This window comes from Notothenia rossii (assembly GCF_949606895.1).
Source record: "Notothenia rossii genome assembly, chromosome: 4".
Lineage (NCBI taxonomy): Eukaryota > Metazoa > Chordata > Actinopteri > Perciformes > Nototheniidae > Notothenia > Notothenia rossii.
Genome location: NC_136902.1, coordinates 17,185,916 through 17,208,162, shown reverse-complemented (window position 1 = coordinate 17,208,162; position 22,247 = coordinate 17,185,916). Strand labels below are relative to the sequence as shown.

The 22,247-nt window shown below is 39.9% G+C and overlaps 1 protein-coding gene and 1 long non-coding RNA gene across 4 annotated transcripts; one reads left to right on the top strand and one right to left on the bottom strand.

Annotated features, from left to right (window-relative positions):
- The first annotated feature begins 1,799 nt into the window (after positions 1 to 1,799).
- On the top strand, positions 1,800 to 22,015 carry uckl1b (uridine-cytidine kinase 1-like 1b). 3 transcript variants are annotated; one of them, XM_079678955.1, is made up of 15 exons: positions 1,800 to 2,059; positions 8,793 to 8,986; positions 9,448 to 9,554; positions 12,480 to 12,650; positions 13,330 to 13,401; positions 14,410 to 14,599; positions 15,128 to 15,189; positions 17,895 to 17,914; positions 18,596 to 18,694; positions 18,811 to 18,904; positions 19,343 to 19,405; positions 19,534 to 19,656; positions 19,905 to 20,012; positions 20,108 to 20,264; positions 20,390 to 22,015. In XM_079678955.1, exons 1-15 carry the CDS (start codon positions 2,022 to 2,024, stop codon positions 20,467 to 20,469), a joined length of 1,578 nt encoding a protein of 525 aa, XP_079535081.1. In that variant the 5' UTR covers positions 1,800 to 2,021; the 3' UTR covers positions 20,470 to 22,015. The 3 variants fall into 3 exon arrangements, with proteins under 3 accessions (XP_079535081.1, XP_079535080.1, XP_079535082.1); XM_079678954.1 differs by lacking the exon at positions 1,800 to 2,059 and adding an exon at positions 3,514 to 4,804; XM_079678956.1 differs by lacking the exons at positions 1,800 to 2,059; positions 17,895 to 17,914 and adding exons at positions 3,514 to 4,804; positions 16,753 to 16,769.
- LOC307037816 lies at positions 2,272 to 7,829 on the bottom strand. The gene is made up of 2 exons (XR_013807785.1): positions 5,782 to 7,829; positions 2,272 to 3,517 (listed from the first exon to the last, which is right to left on the bottom strand). It is a non-coding gene; the product is annotated as an uncharacterized lncRNA (long non-coding RNA).
- Positions 22,016 to 22,247: the final 232 nt, after the last annotated feature.

The following is a 22,247-nucleotide window of genomic DNA, read 5'->3' as shown; positions in this document are numbered from 1 at the left end:
AAGCGAGCTGTTGAGCATCGTAGTTAGCAACAATCAAGGTATAAGCGCAATAAGATGTGCTAGAATGTGAAATTACGTATCCGCAACGAGCCAGCAGGTTGTTCTGGTGGACCTGACGCCATCCCCCGCTGTCTCACGGAGAGATACCGCAGGTCCTTCCTTCCTGCAGCGGTCAGACCATACAACCAGCACAGCCTCTAGACCCCGCACAAAACAACTCAGACTATAACACCTCTTGTTGATAAATACCAACTATGTGCAATATAGTACATATGCCGTTAAAAACTGTGCTGATAAATCCGCAGAACTGTTACAGGGTGTGTATTATGTAAAATGTGTAGCTTTAAAATATATAATTTCTTTTTTTAATCTTTAATACTTTTTTCATGCATGCTTTAGGTAGCATTAAGCTGTCTTTGGCTCTTCTCTGCTGTAACAATGTAAATGTATCCCCTGTGGGACTAATAAAGGTAATCTGATTCTGATCGCAAAAACCAAGCCAATACTATGCTGCGTTCATGGAGCTACGTGGAAGTGGGGAAGGACAATGCTTGATTGCGGATACGTAATTTCACATTCTAGCACAGTTTATTGCTCTTATACCTTGATTGTTGCCAATCACGATGCTCAACAGCTTGCTTAAAGGAACTTTCACGCTGGTATCAGTTTACCACCAATCACGGGAGTATTGTGTATAGAAAGTATTGAGTTATATTTCTCGCGCTACCTAACATCCTTGAAGGCAACATGACAGAGGGAGACCTGCCACTCAGGATGCCAAACTACTCTTTGCTAAGCCCCGCCCCCCCACGCAACATCAGGGCCAAAAGTATGAAAGCGAAAAAAAATTCTGAAAGTGAAAAACGATCTGAAGGTGAAAAGCAATGTGAAACCGGAAAAAACAAGATTTGAAACTGAAAAAATAATTGTTTTGAATCTGAAAACGAAAAATCTGCAACTGAAAAAAAATAAAGATTCAAATATCAAAATAGGTAGGGCCTATAAAAGTGAAATCTGAAAATAAATATTTTATTCAAAAAAAATTGCTGAACTGAATCAAAATAACATTCAACCTGAAAAATGATTTCAAATACTTATTTTTATTTTGAATACATCATAGTATTTTTCAAAGTTGAGGATAAAAACTTGAACTTTCAAATAAATTGCATTTTTTTGAATGATCAAAACTTATGACCCTGAAATAGCTACATCGAAGCTACCTTACATTACACAGTCACAGGGGAGTGATTTGTAAAATATCCATATAGAAAAAGAAAATCTGTTTACAGTTCTGTTTCATATGGGTGTTGAAAGATGTATCCATATCTCTTAATTTTGCTCTCAAAGTGCACCAGATTGATGCTTTTAACTTCAATATTTAAAAACAAATCTTCCCGGGGGAGCTTGCCCTCGGACCCCCCCAGAGGAGGTGAGGACCCCCCAGAAGAGGTTAGGTCCACCCTCCACTTGTAAAAAAAATAGCACTTTAACCCTGCTTACACCTATATGCTGTGAGCTGATCATCGAGCCTTCATTGTAACAGTCGTAAGTGTAGGCCACTGTGTATGTGCGTGTGGGGAGTTTTGCAGTAGAAATGTCCACTGTAGCGCCCGGTGCCTTAATGTACCTGAATGTGAACTGTGGGCTAAGCCCCGAATGTTTCCAGGTCCAGGAAACGCCCCTGGTCTGTATTCAGTTGTAAAATCTCACACGTGGCCTGTTGAACCCATAGACTGTATATATAAGGTTGAACCTCACCCATTGCCAGCTGTTAGGAAGGCGCTGTGTAGTGTGTGTGTTATATACTGTAGCCTACACACTGCTGGCTGTATCGAAAGTGCAGAACAGATGCATTCTGGGGCTTGAAGTCCATACGCAGGACCAACGCTGAGGTAGCCTCGGAATGGTGACATATGATATTCCTACAAGATCCATGATGCCTCAGCACTAACTCTGCCCTCGACAGCTGATTGTCAACAGTAGCAGTGTCTGCCGTTAGCAGGGAAGAAAGGCTCTCAAAGATGGAGAACGAAGAGATAACTTCTTCTGTGTCGAACAGGTAAAACTGTTACAATTAAGAGTGTTTTTTAAGACCATTGATTTCATATAACACGACTTTTTTAGCCGACTTTTATAAAATAAAATTCACAGGCAGTTGGTTAGGCTAAACATCTTTACGGAAACACGACATGTCAGACTGTGCGCCTTCATTGGATCTGTCACTGTAACGTTACCATAAAAGCAGTTAACATGTCGCTGTCATGGCAGGGAGGAGGCATAACTGTTAGTTTATTACATCTGTCATATCAACGCAGTATACTTCAAGTTCTTCGTATTGTCCACTCCTTCGCTTAGTTCTCATATTTTACACGAGGTGCCCCTCCTTTCATAACGTCACAGTCATCTTGTCAAACCAGAAAAACATAAAAATAATTAACATGACCTCAAACATGCTAGTGTGACGGTTGTCCCAATAGATAAATCAAAAGCCTCGATTTAGCAGTTACATGCATTTTTCTTTGAGCAGTGGGAGGAAGCAAGGCATTTTCTGCTGGCACTGCAGCATGAGTAAAAGGCTATTTCCTGAGAAACAAATGTCCTCCTTCTTGTGGAAACGAGGCTACAAATAGAGCTCACATTTGATTTAGGTGACTATTACTCTAGCTGAATATACATGACGTCATACTGTGATATCGACTCAGTTTGACCAATAGTATGTTCTTGTAACCACCCACAGCAATAGTAAAACAACTAAACTTGGTACACTACTGAGCCACAAGAGGGTGTTGCTGCATTGGTCTATCCACTGAGGGGTTATTCCTGTTTACACTCACTAAACCTGTTCAAAAAGCATTATGTTTAACGTGACAAAGCCATACTGGAATGAATATTCAGGGTGGAGTCAACACACTAGCTTTGAAGTATATCTTGACGACGTGAAACTGGCAGAAATATGTGAGCACAAATGACTGATAGCACTTTAAGTTGCTAAATATAATGTTACCCAACAAGAAGCATTTTAATCCACGCCTGAAAACATAAACAAAACATATTCACAAATACTTAATTTAGCACCATTATGGTTTGTTATTTTGCCCACCCCAAATATCTACTTACATAACTGTCCTAGTTTCCAAACAAGATAAGACAAGCATTTGAACTTTGGATCCTGTTAAAGGATATCTTGTACCTTTTCATGGCCCATGTGACTTCCTTTTTTTCATTTAAGACATTCACTTTCATTAATGACGAAATTATAAAAGTATTGCTGAGACACAAATAGATATGTCCATGGTTATAGGTTGCATATAATCTGTAGTCTAGTATTTCTGTCGCTGTACTTACAATATTAGCAAATGTCCATTTCACTTGGCCCTAAGACCCTTCAGAGTGTCTCTGTTGCCAAAGACAGACAGCTGAATGTTTGGCATGGCAACCAGTTCAGGCTTCTTGTTTCGAGATGGCTTTCTTGCTCTGCAGCTGTCCCCTGACGGCAGCAACAGCGACAGTCTTAAAGCTGCAGTGAAGAGAGAAACAAAAAAACAATTAAGTACCGTGGTTCCCCCCTGTGGTTTGAACAAGGAAGTTAACCGAAATGAGGTCTTGTCAAATCCATACTCCAAATTGGAAAAAGCTTTTAAATGTTGGTTTAAATCTTATTTAGTAGCGTCTCTAAGCCATGTGGTTCTTGAGCTGTGGCCTGCTCAGTTCTAAAGTTTGTTTTTGCTGCACTGGGAAACAATTAGTTTGCCTCCTCTGATCCCTGAGAATAACGATTTGTTTGTCTGTGCAAGTTGTGGCCCGGGAGGAGTGCGAGTGTGTGCACGTGTGACTTTATGTGTTCTGTGTAGGAAATGGCCTAGGGTTGTTCCTCTGTCAGCTGATAGAGCAGTAGTGTTGGGTTTCATCATGCTGTTTACTCCCCAGCCTTCACTGTGAGTGAAGTTAGGGAGGGGACTACACACATTCTGTTTGTGTATGTATGTTTGCTATGTTGTGCTGACGTCTCCAGAGTCAGGCTGATGTAAGGCTCATAGAGACATGGCAGCTCCCTGCAGGGCAAAAAGCACATTGCCTCCCTCTCTGCCCTTCCCTTCTGTCAACTCCCCCCCTCTCTTCTCACCCCAGCACAGCCTAAAGCAGATTTGTTTTACCCAGCTGGTTTATCTATGTCTTTATTGCTCTCTCCTAGTCCCTTCTTGACTTCTACACACATATTACAACACTGACTGTCAAAAACAGATGACCCGGGCTTGGCATGTGTGTATTTGTGTGTACCAGAAGTGGGAAGGCTCTAACCTGGCGCTATTAATACCACCTAATGAACATAATCTGTAGGGCAGGTTATCCTCTTACATTTGTTGGCCGGACGACTGAGGGGAGGAGTAAAGCACAGGGAAAGAGGAGGGAAAACTGTGCTGTACTTTCACATTGAGGTCGCTCTCTTTACCAAGCTGCAGTGCCTTGTCTCTCCCTCTATTGATCCACTGAATAGAAGAAACAGAAAGCTAAACTGATGTTAAAAGTTTCGTTTCTCATTTGATCTTATTCCCCTCATATTGCCCAACCTCTAACTCTGTCTCTCTGGATGTTTTGCATCTGAGGGCAGTGCTGTTAAATGCTCTATTGTGCGTGAGTGTGTATTTATACTGAATATACTTGTTGGCAGTAATATTGGATTAAAACACAGACTGTGCAATACACACAGTGGGAGCCTCCCATATCTTTCTCCGGTTATGAACTCTCTACCATCCTACTCAGGAGCTAGAATATCTGGTTGTTGGACTCTAAGATCTGATGGCAGGTAAGTGCATTTTATTTATTTATATATTTCATATAATGTTTTTGTGTGCACTGTAGTTACTTCAGGTGTACTTACCAATTGAGTATTTATGCTGTTCCATTCTGTTAGAGCTTCTCTCTTTAAAGAGTTCATAAAGACAGTCTGAAGCTCGCTTTGATACGGCCCGGGAATATTTGCATCTGTCATGAAACAACAGGAACTCCATGCGAGTGACTTTTTAAAAATGTTTTTGTCCGGATACCCGATGTTTTTGTGGAAAATGTGGTAAAAAAAATTTTTTTTATAGATTTAAATTGTTCTGTTATACAAATGAAAAGGAGTCAATACAAATTGAAATGAAGTAAAGAGTTAGTTAAGTTGTGTTTTAGGTGTTTTGTATGAAGAATGATGCGAACAGTAGAATGGAGTTTAGATTGACTTATTTCAAACAACATGTCATGGTATTATAAATATCAATTTCAAAGAAAAGTAATGCTCCATAGATTCAATGTTGGGGTTTTATCAAAGGAATCTGCTGCCTTTAAGTGGTCTTTGGCCCCCTCTTCAAAGCAAACATGTCTGGGATTTCTAAGAAGGGAAAACAAAACAACATGTACTGTAAGCCAAGTCCTTCCGAGTTATGTACTGCTCCTGTTCCTGCTAATAGATGGTCTCTACCCTGCAATCAATCCAATCCACTTTACTTCTATAGCACATTTAAAAACAACAGTTAAACAAAGTGCTGTACATCATCAACTATATAAAAACATAGCATAAATACATACAAAAACAGACAGGACATGAAACAAATGTAAGACACGAGACGATGAAACCAGATCAGAAGCCACAGACTGAAAAACTGACTTAAAAACAATACAAAACACTAGTAAGATAAAAACCCACATTTAAAAGCACAAGCGTCACCTGGCCTGTAAATGCAAGGGAAAAGAAGTGGGTTTTTAAGATTTTAAAACAGGCAGAGTTGGAAAAAGTCTAACCTGGAGGGGCAATTTGTTCCATAATTTTGGAGCTGCAAAGGCTCTGTCTCCTCGCTGCTTCAACCTCGATTTAGGGACGACCAGAAGGAGTCTGTCAGCAGACCTCAGTGACCGTGTGGGTGTGTATGGTTTTAAAGGATCTGCCAGGTACGATGGGGCTAAACCATTTAGGGCTTTGTATGCAAACAATAACATTTTAAATTGTATTCTATAATTGACTGGTAGCCAATGTAAAGAGGCGAGTACAGGCGTAATATGTTCACGCCTGCCTGTCCTTGTAAGGAGGCGTGCAGCAGCATTCTGGACCAGCCGTAGGCGAGACAGGGAAGCCTGGCTTACTCCGATGTACAGAGCATTGCAGTAATCCAGTTTAGTGGATATGAAACAATGTATTACTCTCTCAAAGTCATTAAAAGAAAGGAAAGGATTGACCTTTGCTAAAATTCTTAGTTGAAAAGATCAGACCTCTTGACACCCCGTTTCTTCACAAAGAAGCATTTCACTAAGCATCGAGTAATGTCACTGTACTTCCTACACAAGGGAATGATTCAGCACATCCAACTTCTCTTTTATGGCACCCGGGTTCGGCTTTAACTGATAACTCAGGTGGAGTGTGCTGTGCTCGATGATCTATGTGTTCTCTCAGTCGTACATGATCGATACTGAAGCCCACTCCCCGGCTCCATCAAAGCTCAGGTGACCCTGGTCCGATTTGAGCGATCTTTGGTCTCTCTCGTTTGCTTTTCGTCTGACTTGTGACACTCCAACTGGAGATGTGTATGTGCACAAAGAGTTGGAGGTTGAAAGGTGACTGATAAATAAAGGTACATCTAGGAATGCTTAGTTAGGGTATCAAGCTGTTTACAACCCTTACAGTTTGGAGGACTTGAATACTGCTTTGTGTTGCTAGAAACTGTCACTCAAAGAAACGTATATGGCACTACACAATAATACTTTGTTGTCAAGATTGAAGTTTCAAAGCTTTATTGTTGCTACAGTTTCTATGGCAAAGACAACGTTGTGTCCCAGGCTCAGAAATATTTACAAGACAAAACAATACAGAAATAAAATAATGCAAGACTATTTGCAAGTAAATGCAGAAGTAAACTATATACAAATAAAATACAATAATCTAAATGTTGAAAGACCAACGTGCAAGTAAATGCAGAGGTTTATATCCATTTAAAATAAAAAAAGATAAGCAAATTATTAAATGTTAAATGAATGATTGTGCAGTGGAATAAATACTGCTTATTGTAATAATAAGTACATGTATGAACTGCAAACAGATCAATGCTATAAAGTTGCTTCAAAGTTGTCAAATCAAGTCTGAAATGTTTCTTGAATCTCAGCAGCTTTATTTGCAACATCATCAAGGACACATGACAAGAAACAATAAAACAGACTATTACAATCACTGAAGACATTATTAAAGACATTATCATAAACTAAGTTGTTATCTCAGGATTGACTGGGGCACAATAAAGTGACTCCCTGTTGGAGGCATGGTAAGGGTCCGAGGCATTGTGCCTGGCCCGCCTTCACTAGTTGTTATGGTAGGTTGATTCATAAAGTTCCTCAAAGGGTCTTTGAGAATGCTTTTATTTACATATTTTGAGTTTGTGGCGATGCTTGATCGCCACAAATCCTTTCGGCTATTTACTATTTATGACATGAGTGTTATAAAAGTGATTGGAACACTGTTGATGTCCAAGTATTTTGTGTACGCCAGCTAATGCACCACAGAGACCACAGACCTCGTCAAACTAATAATAATCTAGACGGGTTTGTCAACAATAGATGAGTTATTTGTATTGTTGTTCTCTGCCCTGCATTTGAATGAGTCACAACCATTAGCTGGATGTTCTTCAGCACCACAGGAATGCTCTGCTGTTTCTGTTATGCTCTTCTTAGTTTTTTTAATTGTTTAGTTTTTCTTGTGCAGCATGAATGGACTTGGAGCTACAACTCAATGTTGTGAAACCATGATCTGCAGAAGGACAATAAACGATCTTTGAGTCATGTCCCACAATAAACACTATTGTTCTCTATGTTAGCCAGATACTGTTACGAGAGTGCAAAAGCCATTTGATGCTGTTGAAATAATAGAAACAAAGGTACATGCATCTTCTTTGTGGAAATATACTGGTATTGTGTTGCAAAGAAGACATGATGCCCAACCTGTTATGTTTGAATAGTCAAACATGCAAATTCGCTCTGTACCCGGCTCCCATTGGAGGCTTATGCCTGTTTTGAATGTGCTTCTTTTACTTTCTTTATGATGGCCTTTTTTAGCTTTGCTTTCTGTCAAAACACTGTCGTGTTACTGGTTACACCCTTAGTGTGTTACGAATACTGGAGGACAGTAGTCATGTTCTTCAACCCAGTTAACCTTAGTGTACTTTGATGCGGCAGTCATAGTGTACACAGTATGGGACAAAGCTCACCTGTTAAAGATGTTTGAACATTAACCCACGAGAGGACGCAATACCTCTAACTCAGGGACGCTAATTGTCAGTTAACAGGGTCACTTTTGTCTTTCTGCTTTTCTATCCCACAGTTGCAAACACGAATTGACAGACTGTCTGTGTGTTTGTTTGATCACTTTTATGAAAGGATTATTTCTCCTGTAGATTACATTTTCATCGTGATAGTTATGTTGTTCTTGCCATGCCTTATTGGCTGTTTAACACCAACTATCACCACTGTCCAATGGGACACTCATCAGCAGTGGTTGTGCTGTCAATCAAATGGTTTACTAAGTTAAATGACAACCCCCATCCTGCTGTCAAGCCAAAGCCCTTGTGTTATATAGCATTTGATCAAATACAAGTGTTTATATTTATGGGGATTTAGTTCACGTCTGGGCAAATAAAAGGTCAAGAATTAGTAGTTCTCAAAATGTATAGAGTTGTATGCTTAGTCATTAATGTGTTCAGTTCCATACGATAAAAAAACAAGAGGACAGAAAGGTAATTGTATACTTTGTTTTGTTTTTTGTTGCTTTGCAGTGGAGGTGGTGAGGGATCACTGGACCGGCTTCTCCCCGTGGTAACCACAGGCCTTTCACCCAGGAAACGGACCACCAGCCAGTGCAAGTCTGAGCCCCCTCTCCTACGCACCTCCAAAAGAACCATCTACACTGCCGGCCGCCCCCCCTGGTACAACGAGCATGGAGCACAGTCCAAAGAGGCCTTCGTCATTGGTAAGACACAAAGAGTTACACGCCACAATGTAACAGCAGTAATGGTTTCTTATTTTGCATATCTTTGTATCATTTAGAGGACTTGCAGTACTCTAGTAAGTTGCATTGTCATAGAGAAAAATGCATACTGACACATAATGCCAATACATATTTTTTTCTAGTGGGTTTTAAAAACGGAAGGAAAAGCAGCCCTACACTAGATCATGTGCTTAGTGTAAGTAGTCTTAGTGTTTAGAATTGAGTCCCTTGCTGTTACACCTTGGTAAGATCCCTGGTATGTGTCTCTGCCTGTCTCACTATATTCAGATAATAGCCTGAAGCCACTTCAAAATTAACTTAATTTGCCCTGTCAAGCTAGCGCTAGTGAGTTATATCCCAACCTAGCAAAGGTATTTTTTAATACATTTTGCAGTTCAACTTGTATGCAAATATTATCTGATGTCTTTAATGTTTTGTCACAGGTCTGTGTGGCGGCAGCGCTTCAGGAAAGACAACCGTAGCCAGGAAAATAATTGAAGCTCTAGATGTGCCATGGGTTGTCTTACTCTCAATGGACTCTTTCTACAAGGTGCGTTTTAAACTATATGTTGTGTGTCCATTCATCTGCCACACACTTTCTTAGGAGGGTGGTTTTGTTAGGTTAAGATTGTCTATTATTTAGAATATAGCTGGCCTGGATTCTGAGATGTTTTTTCATATCTTGACATCAGTCCAAAGGCTTTCAGATTCTAGAGATAAAAACTTCAGGACTCTAATAAACCACTTCTACTTTTTTTGTATTAAGTTGTATCTATGACTGATCTGGCTGCTTACTACGCAGTGCCCTGAAGGAAGGGAGAGAGTGAGACTAAGTGCAGAACGCAGAGTGAAAGAGATAATACGAGTGCCTTTGGATCCAAGAGGGGGATTTAGGATAAGGGGAGTGAATGAAGAGAAAAGAGACGGAAAGGACTACATTTAAAAAGGCAGATGAGTCAAAAGAAAAGCGCAGCGATGGGCAAAGTGGGAGAGAGGAAAAGGTTTACGGAGGGCAAGCAAGCAAGAGCCATTTTTCTTGCCCCTGTATTCCTCCTCCGGTATCCGGTTATGTAATCCTGCCACCATCTGACAAGCTGTGCGGAGTAGGAGGGATTTACCCTCAGCTAATGATACTGTAGTCCTCAGCAAGGGGCCGGTTCGACCACAGTATTCCCAGAGGTCACCATCCCAAACATTTAGCCTGTCCAAAAAAACATTTCATAATCTTCTGTTTCGTTTTCTTCATGTTGGTTCAAATGCCCCAGGGTAACACCAGTTTATCATTTTTAGAATGTATTCAGTTCACTGGAGAAGGGGGCGTTGCTGTTTTGAAACTGCCAAATACCATGTTGTGGTTTTAATGATAGACTACCCTAGGGCACTCGCACGCACACGCACACACACACACACACACACACACACACACACACACACACACACACACACACACACACACACACACACACACACACACACACACACACACACACACACACACACACACACACACACACACACACACACACACACACACACACACACACACACACACACACACACACACACACACACACACACGGTACAGACGTCACAGTGGCGCATGATGTTCTCCTAAATTTAGGTCTCCTAACTTCAACAGCTCTTTAACAGTAATCTGTGTCCAAGTGTTTTTGCATAAACTGGTGTAAATTACAGTGCCTTGCAAAAGTATTCACCCCCCCTTGGCATTTTTCTTGTTTCATTGCTTTAAATCATTTAATTTAATTAGATTTTTGGAGAATTTGTATTATTTGATATACACAATATGCCTACAACTTTGAAGATGCAAAACATATTTTTTTATTGTGAAACAAACAAGAAATAATAATGAAAAAGAGAAAACATGAGCGTGCATAACTATTCACCCCCCCAAAGTCAATACTTTGGAGAGCCACCTTTTGCAGCAATAACAGCAGCAAGTTTCTTGGGGTATACGTCTACAGTATAAGCTTGGCACATCTTTCCACTGGGATTTGTTTCCATTCTTCTTGGCAAAACTGCTCCTGCTCCTTTAGGTTAGATGGGTTTCGCTCGTGTACAGCCATCTTTAGGTCATACCACAGATTTTCGATTGGATTAAGGTCTGGGCTTTGACTAGGCCATTCCAAAACGTTGAAATGTTTCCCCTTAAACCACTGTAGCGTTGCTTTAGCAGTATGCTTTGGGTCATTGTCCTGCTGGAAGGTGAACCTCCGCCCAAGCCTCAAATCTCTGGCAGACTGAAACAGTTTCCTCAACTATTTCCCTGTATTTAGCTCCATCCATCACTCCTTCTATTTTGAACAGCTTGCCAGATGAAAACATCCCCATAACATGATGCTGCCACCACCATGCTTCACTGTGGGGGTGGTGTTCTGAGGGTGATCAGAGGTGTTGGGTTTGCGTCTGACGTAGCGTTTACCTTGATGGCCAAAAAGTTCAATTTTCGTCTCATCCGACCACAGGACCTTCTTGCACATGTTTGGGGAATCTTCCACATGCCTTTTGGCGAACTCCAAACATGTTTTCTTATTTTTTTTGCGACTCTTCCATAAAGCCCAGCTCTGTGGAGTGTACGGCTTACTGTGGTCCTATGAACAGATTCTCCTCTCTCTGCTGTGGAGCTTACCAGCTCCTTCAGGGTTATCCTCGGCCTCTTTGTTGCCTCTCTGATCTCTCCTTGCACGGTGTGAGAGTTTTGGTGGGCGGCCCTCTCTTGGCAGGTTTGTTGTCGTGGCATATTTTTTCCATTTTAAAATAATGGATTTAACGGTGCTTCGTTGTCTTTAAAGTTTGTGAGATTCTTTTATAACCCAACCCTGTCTCATACGTTTCCACAACTTTGTCCCTGACCTGTTTGGAGAGCTCTTTAGTCTTCATGGTGTCGTTTTCTTGCTCAGAAAGGCCACTTGCTGTGGTATGGAAGACGGAGGCCTTCTACAACAGTTGTATAATAATAATAATAATTAATTAATATAATAATTAGAGATAACGAGGCACTTGATTGCACACAGGTGAACTTTATTTAAATAATTGTGTGACTCTGAAGGTCTTTGTTTGGGCTCAATAGCAAAGGGGGTGAATACATATGCACACACCACTTTTCAGTTTTACATTTTTTATGTATGTTTCAAAATGTGCTCTTTTTTTTCTTTCACTTCACCAATTTTCACTGACTTTGTGTGGGGTCTTGCCATAAAATCCCCCCAAAAATATTATATTTTTGGCACGGGGGGTGAATACTTTCGTAAGGCACTGTATATGGCAAACCATTACTTGAGCATGTGTCAAAACATTTTATCAGTCTTTTTTTATCTTATGTTTGATATGCAAACGTTAATGTGTGCAAATACAAATCCATAAACTGAGACAGGACATTATTTTCTCATGAAATCAGTTTTTAAAGCATCTTTGCAAGTTTGCTGTAATTTAATGCCAACATTGTTGTGATCCTCAGGTCCTGTCCCCAGATCAGCAGACTATGGCTGCCAGTAACGACTACAACTTTGACCACCCCGATGCCTTTGACTTCGATCTGCTGAGCCACACCCTGCGCAAACTCAAGCAGGGCAAGAGTGTGAAAATCCCTGTGTATGACTTTACAACTCATGGGAGGCAGAAGGAGTGGGTAAGGCTGAACGCACATGTTAAAACACATGGCAATGCACTTTGTAAGTTAATGAATAAGCTTGCTGGCGTAACTGCATATAATCTCAGTTTCTCTGTTATCTAAGAGGTTTTCAATCCACCTCACCAGAGAGTCACATTTCAAATCTACTGCTCCAGATGGTCACTGACGAGCCATTTTTTGTATTCTTGTTTTAATACTTTCATGTCCATCTCCACTAAGACATTCCCCCATCACCTGCATCTGTCAACGTTTGATTGATCATGATGATTGTTAAAATATAGACATTATGGCTGCTCAATTATGGCAAAAATCATAACCTCGATTATTTGGGTCAATAATTGATATCATGATTATTAAAAACAATTATCCATTTACTTTGAAAACATCCATTTATTGGAGAATTTCTTTTTAACATTATGTTTTGAACAGTTGATTACCCTGAACTTTAAGTATAATTCAACTGAAAAACCAATAAAAAAAATTAAAAAAAAGTAATAATAAAAAGATAATCGTTTTATTTCGATTACGTTGTTTTGGTAATCGTTGCAAGCCATAATCGTAATTGCGATTTAAAATACGATTGATTGAGCAGCCCTAATAGACATGTGCTTTCTGTATGACCATGCACTGTATGTCTGTTCTACTCTAATAACACCTGCATGTGTGTCCTCCGCAGAAAACTGTGTATGGAGCCAGTGTTATCATCTTCGAGGGAATCATGGCCTTCGCCGATAAAAAGCTCTTGCAGGTAGGGCAAACTTAATCTCCTCTAAATTGTTTAACTAGTCATCGTAAAGAGCTGGTGTCAGGTTCATTCTGATGCGTGCTTCTGTCAAACATGTTGTTATTTGCATAATATGGGAGGTCACCTTTTACTGCTGTCACATAAACCAGCGATGTTTATGCAAAAACAAGCTCATCAACTTTTTCAAATGTAAAATACGCAATTTATATATAAAAACAGGGGATTGTATCTTATATTACTGATATCTGCATATTCATCGGTTAATAAGTGCCAAAGATATTTTGAAGGGGCAAACTTTCTCCACCAGAGAGCACTGACAAGTTCATTGTTCCACCGTAAAATGTTGTTTATTTAATAAGCTTTTATCCTTATCTATTACTTCCAAATTGATTTATTTGGATTTGATTTGATTGACATGTTTTTCAACTGCTGTTAAAAAGCTGTCTTTTGACATCAGCAGATGTTAAGCATTCAACTACAATAAATAGTTATAATCATTCTTTAAAAAACGAATTGCCATTTTGCCACCTGTTCAATATCATGCTGTGCTGTATATATGAATGTGAATAGGATTGCTTTTTAAATCACTAAAAACACTGCCCCCTTATTCTTGCTTTTAGACAAGTAAGTGAAACACATCTGTGGTAAGGTGATACAAAACAAAAGCTGAATAACTTACAGAGAATGAATAAAAGTCACCGCATACGTGTAGCTCCAATGTGATGTTAAACAAAACTGAGGACATTTTTTTTTTCCCGCTGAATTCTCTTCATCAAGGATGCATTGTTTCATATTTAAAAACATTTTTTTTTCGGAGCATTTCAAACTGATTGTCAAGAAAAAGCACGGGTAACATTTCCAATTCACAATGACTTCAAATATCTTGACACAACAGGAACCACACGTGATCCTAGAGTTTTACACAAAAATAAGCAGAAAGAGTATATTTATTTTCTTTTTCATTTTGTTTTCATGTTCACATTTCCTCTCCGTTTCATGTTGTCCTGTCAGCTGCTGGACATGAAGATCTTTGTGGACACAGACTCTGACATCCGGCTGGTGCGTCGGTTGAGGAGAGACATCACAGACCGAGGCCGAGACATCGAGGGCGTCATCAAACAGTACAACAAGTTTGTAAAGCCAGCGTTTGAGCAGTACATTGAACCCACCATGCGGCTGGCTGATATTGTGGTGCCACGGGGTACGTGCATTCTCCACACACACATATTGAAACACACATGTACACACAGGTATATTATAGCTTATTATGTCTTCATTGAACAAGGACCATGCATACAAATACATCTCAAAAGGAGAAAGATGATCTTATTTCCATCTGCAGTCCTTGGGCAGGTTCACACAAAACCATCAACAAAAACTAAAAACATTTCATAGTCTCGATCCAAGTACAGTTCTATAAACTCAAATACAGTACAAGTATATGACAATTCATTTCAACTAAATATTCAAATTACAGTCAAATTAGTTGGAAGGACTGGTTGCTTAATATCCATTTGTTTTGCACCATGGGGAAAAAGAGTGAAAGTATGTTCACTATTAAAACTCAGGTTACTATTACAATGACAGGGAATAAAGAAAAAAATTATTTTGTTAGGAATTTGATCAACATTGCATTTTACTGCTGTTAAATGAATAAGACACTGTATATTTTTGTAGACCTATGATTCTAAGTTAACATCATGCCACCTTGTTTTTGTCGTCCCGTCAGGCGGTGGCAACATGGTGGCCATCGATTTGATTGTTCAGCATGTCCACAGTCAGCTGGAGGAGGTAAGAGAGGTCTCACTACATGGTGTTTTAGATTTTAGACATGTTAGTATAGCATTCATTTAGCCTCTCTGATTTCTGCTTTCTGTTGGGATGCTCCACACTCAGATGTGTGTAGCATCAACCAGCCATCAGCTCCGTCTGTAAATACAAGCTCCATCCCTCCCTCTGGTGGACAGAAGATGAACCACACTAACACATTAAAGGGCAGGATAAATGTGATGAATATGTTTCTGTCTGGTTTAGTGAGTGTGAAGTTAGATATAGATGTTTTGAAGTATTGTGATACAGTAGCAGTTATTGTAGTCCCTTTAGTCTGTTTCAGGATTTACTTATTTGTTTTACTTTAAGTCTCCAGTCACGATTTTTTACTTATTTGTGTCTAAAATTAGTTAGAACTGTATTATTCCCGAGTTACAGCCCTAATTGTAAAACAAACAAAGTGAACCTGAAACCAAAAGATTGAATGTTCATTTCTGGAAAAACATTTGTTATGTCTTTTGGTAATTGATTACATTTTCTGCTTCTACATATTCAACTGGTTAAGATGTCCTTCAAGGTCAATCAATTTAATGTAAGCCTTTTAAAAATGAATTCACATCATAGTAACGTTAATGACAGGGTTCTTACGGTCATTAAAAACCTGGAAAAGTCATGGAAATTCAAAATGCTAATTCCAGGCCCTGGAAAAGTTATGGAAAACAATATTTTTCCCAAAGTTTTGGAAAACTCATGGAAATGTAACTAAAGTTGCATCAAATATAATTTATATTTGATCTAATCGCCAAAATAGTAATACGATAACGATAATAAATACTGTATCGTACAGTAATGAAACTTAGAGGTATTTTGCTGCTGAGAGATTTGAGTTGCTTTAGCGTGTAGAAGCTAGTAAGCCTACTATTTGATTTGTTTTAGATAGGCACAACATGTTTCATATGCAGACCTTATTTTCCTGTTCCATCTTAAAATAAACGATTTTCAGTGGTACGCTGAGAAAGAGTAATGTTTTTGGTCATGGAAAATGAGGTAAAGGTCATGGAAAATCATTGGTGAAAAAGTGTGGAGTCGGCTGACTAGCAAAAACAAAAAAATACATGTGCAGTTAAATAAGCTATTTAACTTTTACCATTTGCTTTAACACTATTAATCTTCAGTTGATAATCATCCATAACATACTAACTTCAAGACTTTACTTTAAATGTATAAGTGTTAAAAGCTTTCATATCAATTAAAATATGATTACATTTTAAATATTTGTTCTGAAATAATTCAGTCCTGATGAGCAAAGAGGTGTCATCAGTTGCACGGCCCTGATAGAAACCCCATGGTTCATCCTTCAGAATAATCCCTTCCACCCTGATCCAGAGTGTGCTGTTTGACTTTTGGATTTGTTTGACAACCTGCACTAACTTTCACCAAAGGCCCATTTTAGCTCGTGGGGAGCACTTTGTTAGTTTGCTCTGTTTCTCCCCACCATACACACACATTAACACACATGCTGATGTACTGCTTTCTCACCCTCTCTCCCCCCCCACTTCCCCGCATTGCCCCCATGGCTCTCAGCGCGAGCTCAACGTCAGGTAGAGTGGCCTTTATCCTGTCTATCGTTCTCTCCTCACCATCTGTCCCGTTCCCCCAGCTTCTTACGGGGAGAGAGGAAAAGAGGCCAGCTAAACCAACCTCTAGCTTCCACTGATCTGCTGGCTGCCATGGCACCTCACCATGTGGCGCTGTCTTAACTCTACAGCAAATACCACTAATTGGAGATCAGTCAGAAGAGCATGAGACTATGCCAAAATATTGTAGTCCACCCTGACTTACTATAATAACTACTTTTAAAACCACTGCCAACATTACATTTAGATCAAAAGTTTGGATGTGGTGTGGTGCAGCCAGCATTTCATGTCAAGCAGTTGGTTTTTCTTCTCTCTACCTTTTTTTAGAGAAATGACAACTTACACTCTTCCTGCCTGCTGTGTCTAAAAATACACCAATGAGTCAAGTCACTGACCCCTCCTCTCAGTGGCAGCACGAATAGGAGAGAGAGACTATAACAGAAGAGAGAGAGAGAGAGAGAGGAAGCTCTTGCTGCATCTATTGTTGACTATCACATACCTCAGCCACACAGAAAGTTTCCAATACCCTGCTACAAAGCGCTGAGTTTTTCCATTGAATGTCGGCCACAGTATCTGAGACAGACACAGAGAGAGAGAGAGAGAGAGAGAAAGAGAGAGGAAGTGAGCTCGCTGCCTGTCTTTAGACACAGGATGTGCCAAGGCCTGTGAGCTGAAATATCAACCTTTACTGTTCTACAAGGTGAAAGAGTGACAGCCGCACGACAGCTCGCGCACCTCCCACGCAGCAATTGATGCACGTCTATAGATATCAACATCTGATCAAAAATCTATTTTCCCACAGAATCTGTAAATAGCTTTCGAAGCATGTCCCGTTGCTTAAATCATCCACTTCATCCTGATATATGAAATGCAGAGATATTCTTTATCTTAAAATGGGAGAGTACCTCTGTCGGAAGCACATCTGACAATGTAAAGCTGTCACACTCTTCACTGCGTGTGATAATCCCTCCATCTCTCCATCCACCTGATGTTGTCTCTTCTCATTTTTTCCTCCTTTCTGTTGTTTTTTTTGTTGTCTTTATGTCCCGTGTTGTGATTGTTGTGTTTCGTCGAAAAAACTCCCTATAGAGGAAACTCCGCTGGGATATGTGAGCAGATTCGCTATGATTTCTCTTTTCTTTGCATCTGGCTAGTGTGTACTCAGTGACATAGTGGACACTGTAGTGTCAACATGACTGCATCACTGAGGATTTGTAACAGTGTGTTGCTCTAGAGCCAGGGTAGACCCAGCTAACTACATATTCAAACCTAATGTTAGTGTGTGGAGTCCGAGGGAACTATTACAATAGTAGAGACCTATTGTGCAAAATGTCCATCATGCATATATTCATTACACACAGTGACATTTCCTTCCATATACATTATGTTAATTTAACAACTGATCAGCTTTCATTTATTTTCCATTATCACGGCCTCTGCTGTTGTAATTTCCCACAGAAATACTCAGGCACTGTGAGCTTTGCAGTTTTGTGCTTCTGCATTTTCCCCAAGCCATCCTATAAAGTGGTTACACGATACCATTATCTCTGCTCTAACTACTCCTCAGAAGTTCTTTGTGATATACTTTGTTTTCTGCATGTACTTACACGTCGGTGTGGGTTTGTTTGTTTCTGAATGTGCGTACAGTACTGCGTGTGCACGCTTGGGTGTAAACCTGCACACTTCATTGTAATTATGTGCATTGTATTCATGCTTCTGTCCATCTTCCCTCTTTCCGCTGCTCTCACCCCGCACCACCCCCGCTCTACTATTTGTTGCCGTGGTTACAGAGCAGCACTGGCTTCTGCACACCAGGCCCAACCCCTCCCCCAGACCCTCAGTGTTCTGGACAGCACACCCCAGGTTAAGGGCATGCACACCATCATCAGGTATGAGCTAAGAAATCAACATCTGTTTCCATTAAAGGAGAGAAAAAAACGGTTGTGTACGAAAGCTGCCATCATCATAAATCCTGTACCGTTCTTTTGTTCATGACCACATTTAGAAACAAGGAAACCAGCCGCGATGAGTTCATCTTCTACTCCAAGAGGCTGATGCGTCTGCTGATTGAGCGAGCACTCTCCTTCCTCCCCTCGCAGGTGATAAACACCTATTTATACTGTTAATTATGTCACGGTGCTGCATGAAGGTGCTGTGATCTTTTGTATGAAGCAGGAGATTATTGACTATGAACCATTAGATATCTGGGCGTAGATAGAGACGGGAGAAAGAAAGGCTGATATTGCCAATGGGTAGGAAGAAGCTGACAAAGCAGCAGAGCCACATACAGTACAATGTGTGGCCTTGAAATGGTGAAAGAGAAACACAAATGGGAGCTGAATGGAAAAAGAGTAAGTGCTTGTATTTGCTGAAAAGAGAGTCAGATGGAAACGTATTGAGTCACCACAATAGAAAGTTTCCATACCTTAACCATAAAATACAGCTTAACACACATGAAATGATTGACTTCTAAAGAACACTACAGTGCTGTGATCAGCATTGTACTCACACTGTTATGATTTTTTATATTATCTCAGGTCCACTTAGTGCAGACCCCCCAGGGAGAGGATTATGAAGGCAGGACTTTTGACGGGAGGAGGGTGAGTGAACTCCATTTACTTCCTGACGACCTTTTTTAATTTTAAGGACCATTGAAAAGAGTTTTGATGCAATTAACCTCTGTTTTAAATTATTATTATTATTTTACTTTCCATTTGTTTTTCTTTAGATCACAGGCGTGTCCATCCTGCGCGCCGGGGAGACCATGGAGCCCGCTCTGAGGGCGGTGTGCAAAGATGTCCGCATCGGCAAAATCCTCATCCAAACCAACCAGGACACAGGAGAACCAGAGGTACAGATTCGAAATATGCAATTTGTGTGAAACATATTGCATTAACTTCACTTTAATCTACTTTTATTGTCCTTTTTCACATATGGAAACTTAAAAAAAAACATGAACAAATGATTTAACAATATTTTACAATGACTTTCTTGCAAAGTCATGGTCCTGTTGTTCCATCCTACTTTTTGCTCATATCATACATTAAGAGGTAGCTACAGGATAGTACTTTTAATCCACTTCCTGTTAAACATTTTCAGCTTCATTACCTGCGTCTACCAAAAGAAATCAGTGAAGACCACGTGGTCCTGATGGACTGCACTGTGTCCACGGGAGCTGCTGCCATGATGGCTGTGCGAGTCCTCCTGGTGGGTGCGCCTGATTGGTCACAAGTCTATGCTGCTTGCAGTGAATCGCTTCCCTCATGTATTCTTTAATCACGTGTGTGTGTTTTCATTCCCAGGACCATGACGTTCAGGAGAACAAGATCCTGCTCGTGTCCTTGCTAATGGCAGAGATGGGAGTCCATTCGGTGGCGTACGCATTCCCACAGGTCAAAATCATCACCACTGCTGTCGACAAGAAAGTCAACGACCTCTTCCACATCATACCTGGCATTGGTGAGTAATGTTGAAATGAAGATATGCTGTTATTGCATTATATTTACCGTCTTTCCCCGCATTATCAATACTTGATGTCAATTATATTTCAGTTTAAATTAACGCTGACGTTCTCTCTGTTGTAGGAAACTTTGGGGATCGATACTTTGGAACAGATGCACCCCCCGACTGGAGCGACGAAGAGATGGATGAGCCCAGTTATTGATTGCATTTTTAGCAGTGTACTAAGTTATTAGGTGATTCAGAGCCGTGCATTTCGGAGGACAGTATGAGGACGTACCCTTTGCTGCTGTTGGGCTGTAACGTGTCCTCCAAACCAAACCAGGGGCCCTGACAAATCAACTGAAACAGAACAAAACATTGCTTTGTACAGTCACCTTGTTTGAATTTTAAAGTATATTATTTTATCTCATGTAAATGCTGTTGTGAAGTGAGTTATTTTTACATGTTGTCCAAATATTTTATTTTACTTTTTAAATTAATGCAATCTCTGAAACTTGCTGGCATGTTGCTTCGAAAATAAATCTTTGGCCTTAAGCCGTGTACTGTAGACGACACACTGAATGTGAATTTGCACGTGCCGTAAAAGGAAAAGACATCAAGCTTTTAAGGTTATTTTAAACCATATACCTTCCTCACAACTTTCTCAAAAGTAAAATCGGAACATGAACTTGTGTTGCTCAACTTCCATCGCCGTAGGCACTTTCTGAAGACCATTCGATCGAAACAATGCGTGGGTGTAGCCGTCTTTCTTTCAGCTCTCTGGTTCACACTTTTTCCACTTTGTGAATGCTGACCCAACCAGTTAGGTTAGAAAAGCCTTTTTCATTTTACAGCCAAAAGTATGTGCTGTATATTTATGCAGCATATCATTCATTTACATATTTCTATGTATAGACCTGACCAGTCAGCAGGCCAGTTATGTATCTTTTTAGCTGCAATGAAAATAGGTCATCTGCATTCAATAAAAACCGATTTAATGTTTATTTCAGTGTAACCCCTCCTGATGAATGCCTCTGTATGTGCTGCAGTAGCTGGCATTTGTTGGTATAAAAAGGGGCTGTTGAGTCAGGGATGCATATGAACTCAGAACATCTACATGTCCTGTCAGTGCCTGATATTTATACTTAGTATAAGTATTACAATTAATGAGATCGGTCTGTTAAAGTTGGTGCCCCTTTATTTTGTTTTAAATGTTTGCCAGGGTTTGTTCGCACTCCACAATGTTGGTTCATTTGGTTACTGTATTTGAACTGTTGCAATGAGAAAGAGGAATGTTGAATATTCATTTTGAAATTGAAATGTAGTTTCATTAATAGGATCTTCAACAAGTTCACAATTAATTATTATTATTATGTATTGCATAATTTGTTTACAAAAAAATCATTATATAGGCCTTTATATATAAATATATGATAATTTAAAAAGCTATTTATTTGTACTTTTTCTTTTTACATTTCTTTGACAAAAACAAATGTACACCCTTAAGGGGAAACACATACAAACGTGAAAATGCAACTTGTAGCCACGTTAGCTACAAGCACTGTTACTACTGTCGGCTCACCATTAGCATTTCTCCATGCAGTCACCTGCCACTGTGCGCCGGTTACTGCTGAATACAACTGTCAGTGAGACATTGAACTGAACATTCATCCATTGTGTTTGCAGCCTGTTTGACTGCGTGTTGTTATGTGTTTACTGCTGCTGCATGTTTTTATATGTTCAATAAAAGTGCAGTTTAGCTTTTTAAATGGCTCAACGTGTATTATTTAATTGATGTCATATTTTCAACAAGCTTACCCCAGTTAAAGTCTTTAGTGTCAGTTAAAACCATGAGGTCAGGGTTATTAAAACACACAGCACTAAGCGTATACCTCTAACTTCTATATTGTTTCCCTTCATCAAACATTGTAACACCTTTAGTTGAAAATGAACAGGAAGGATATTGTGGTTGTCCTCTTCTCATGGAAAGGAACCTTGATA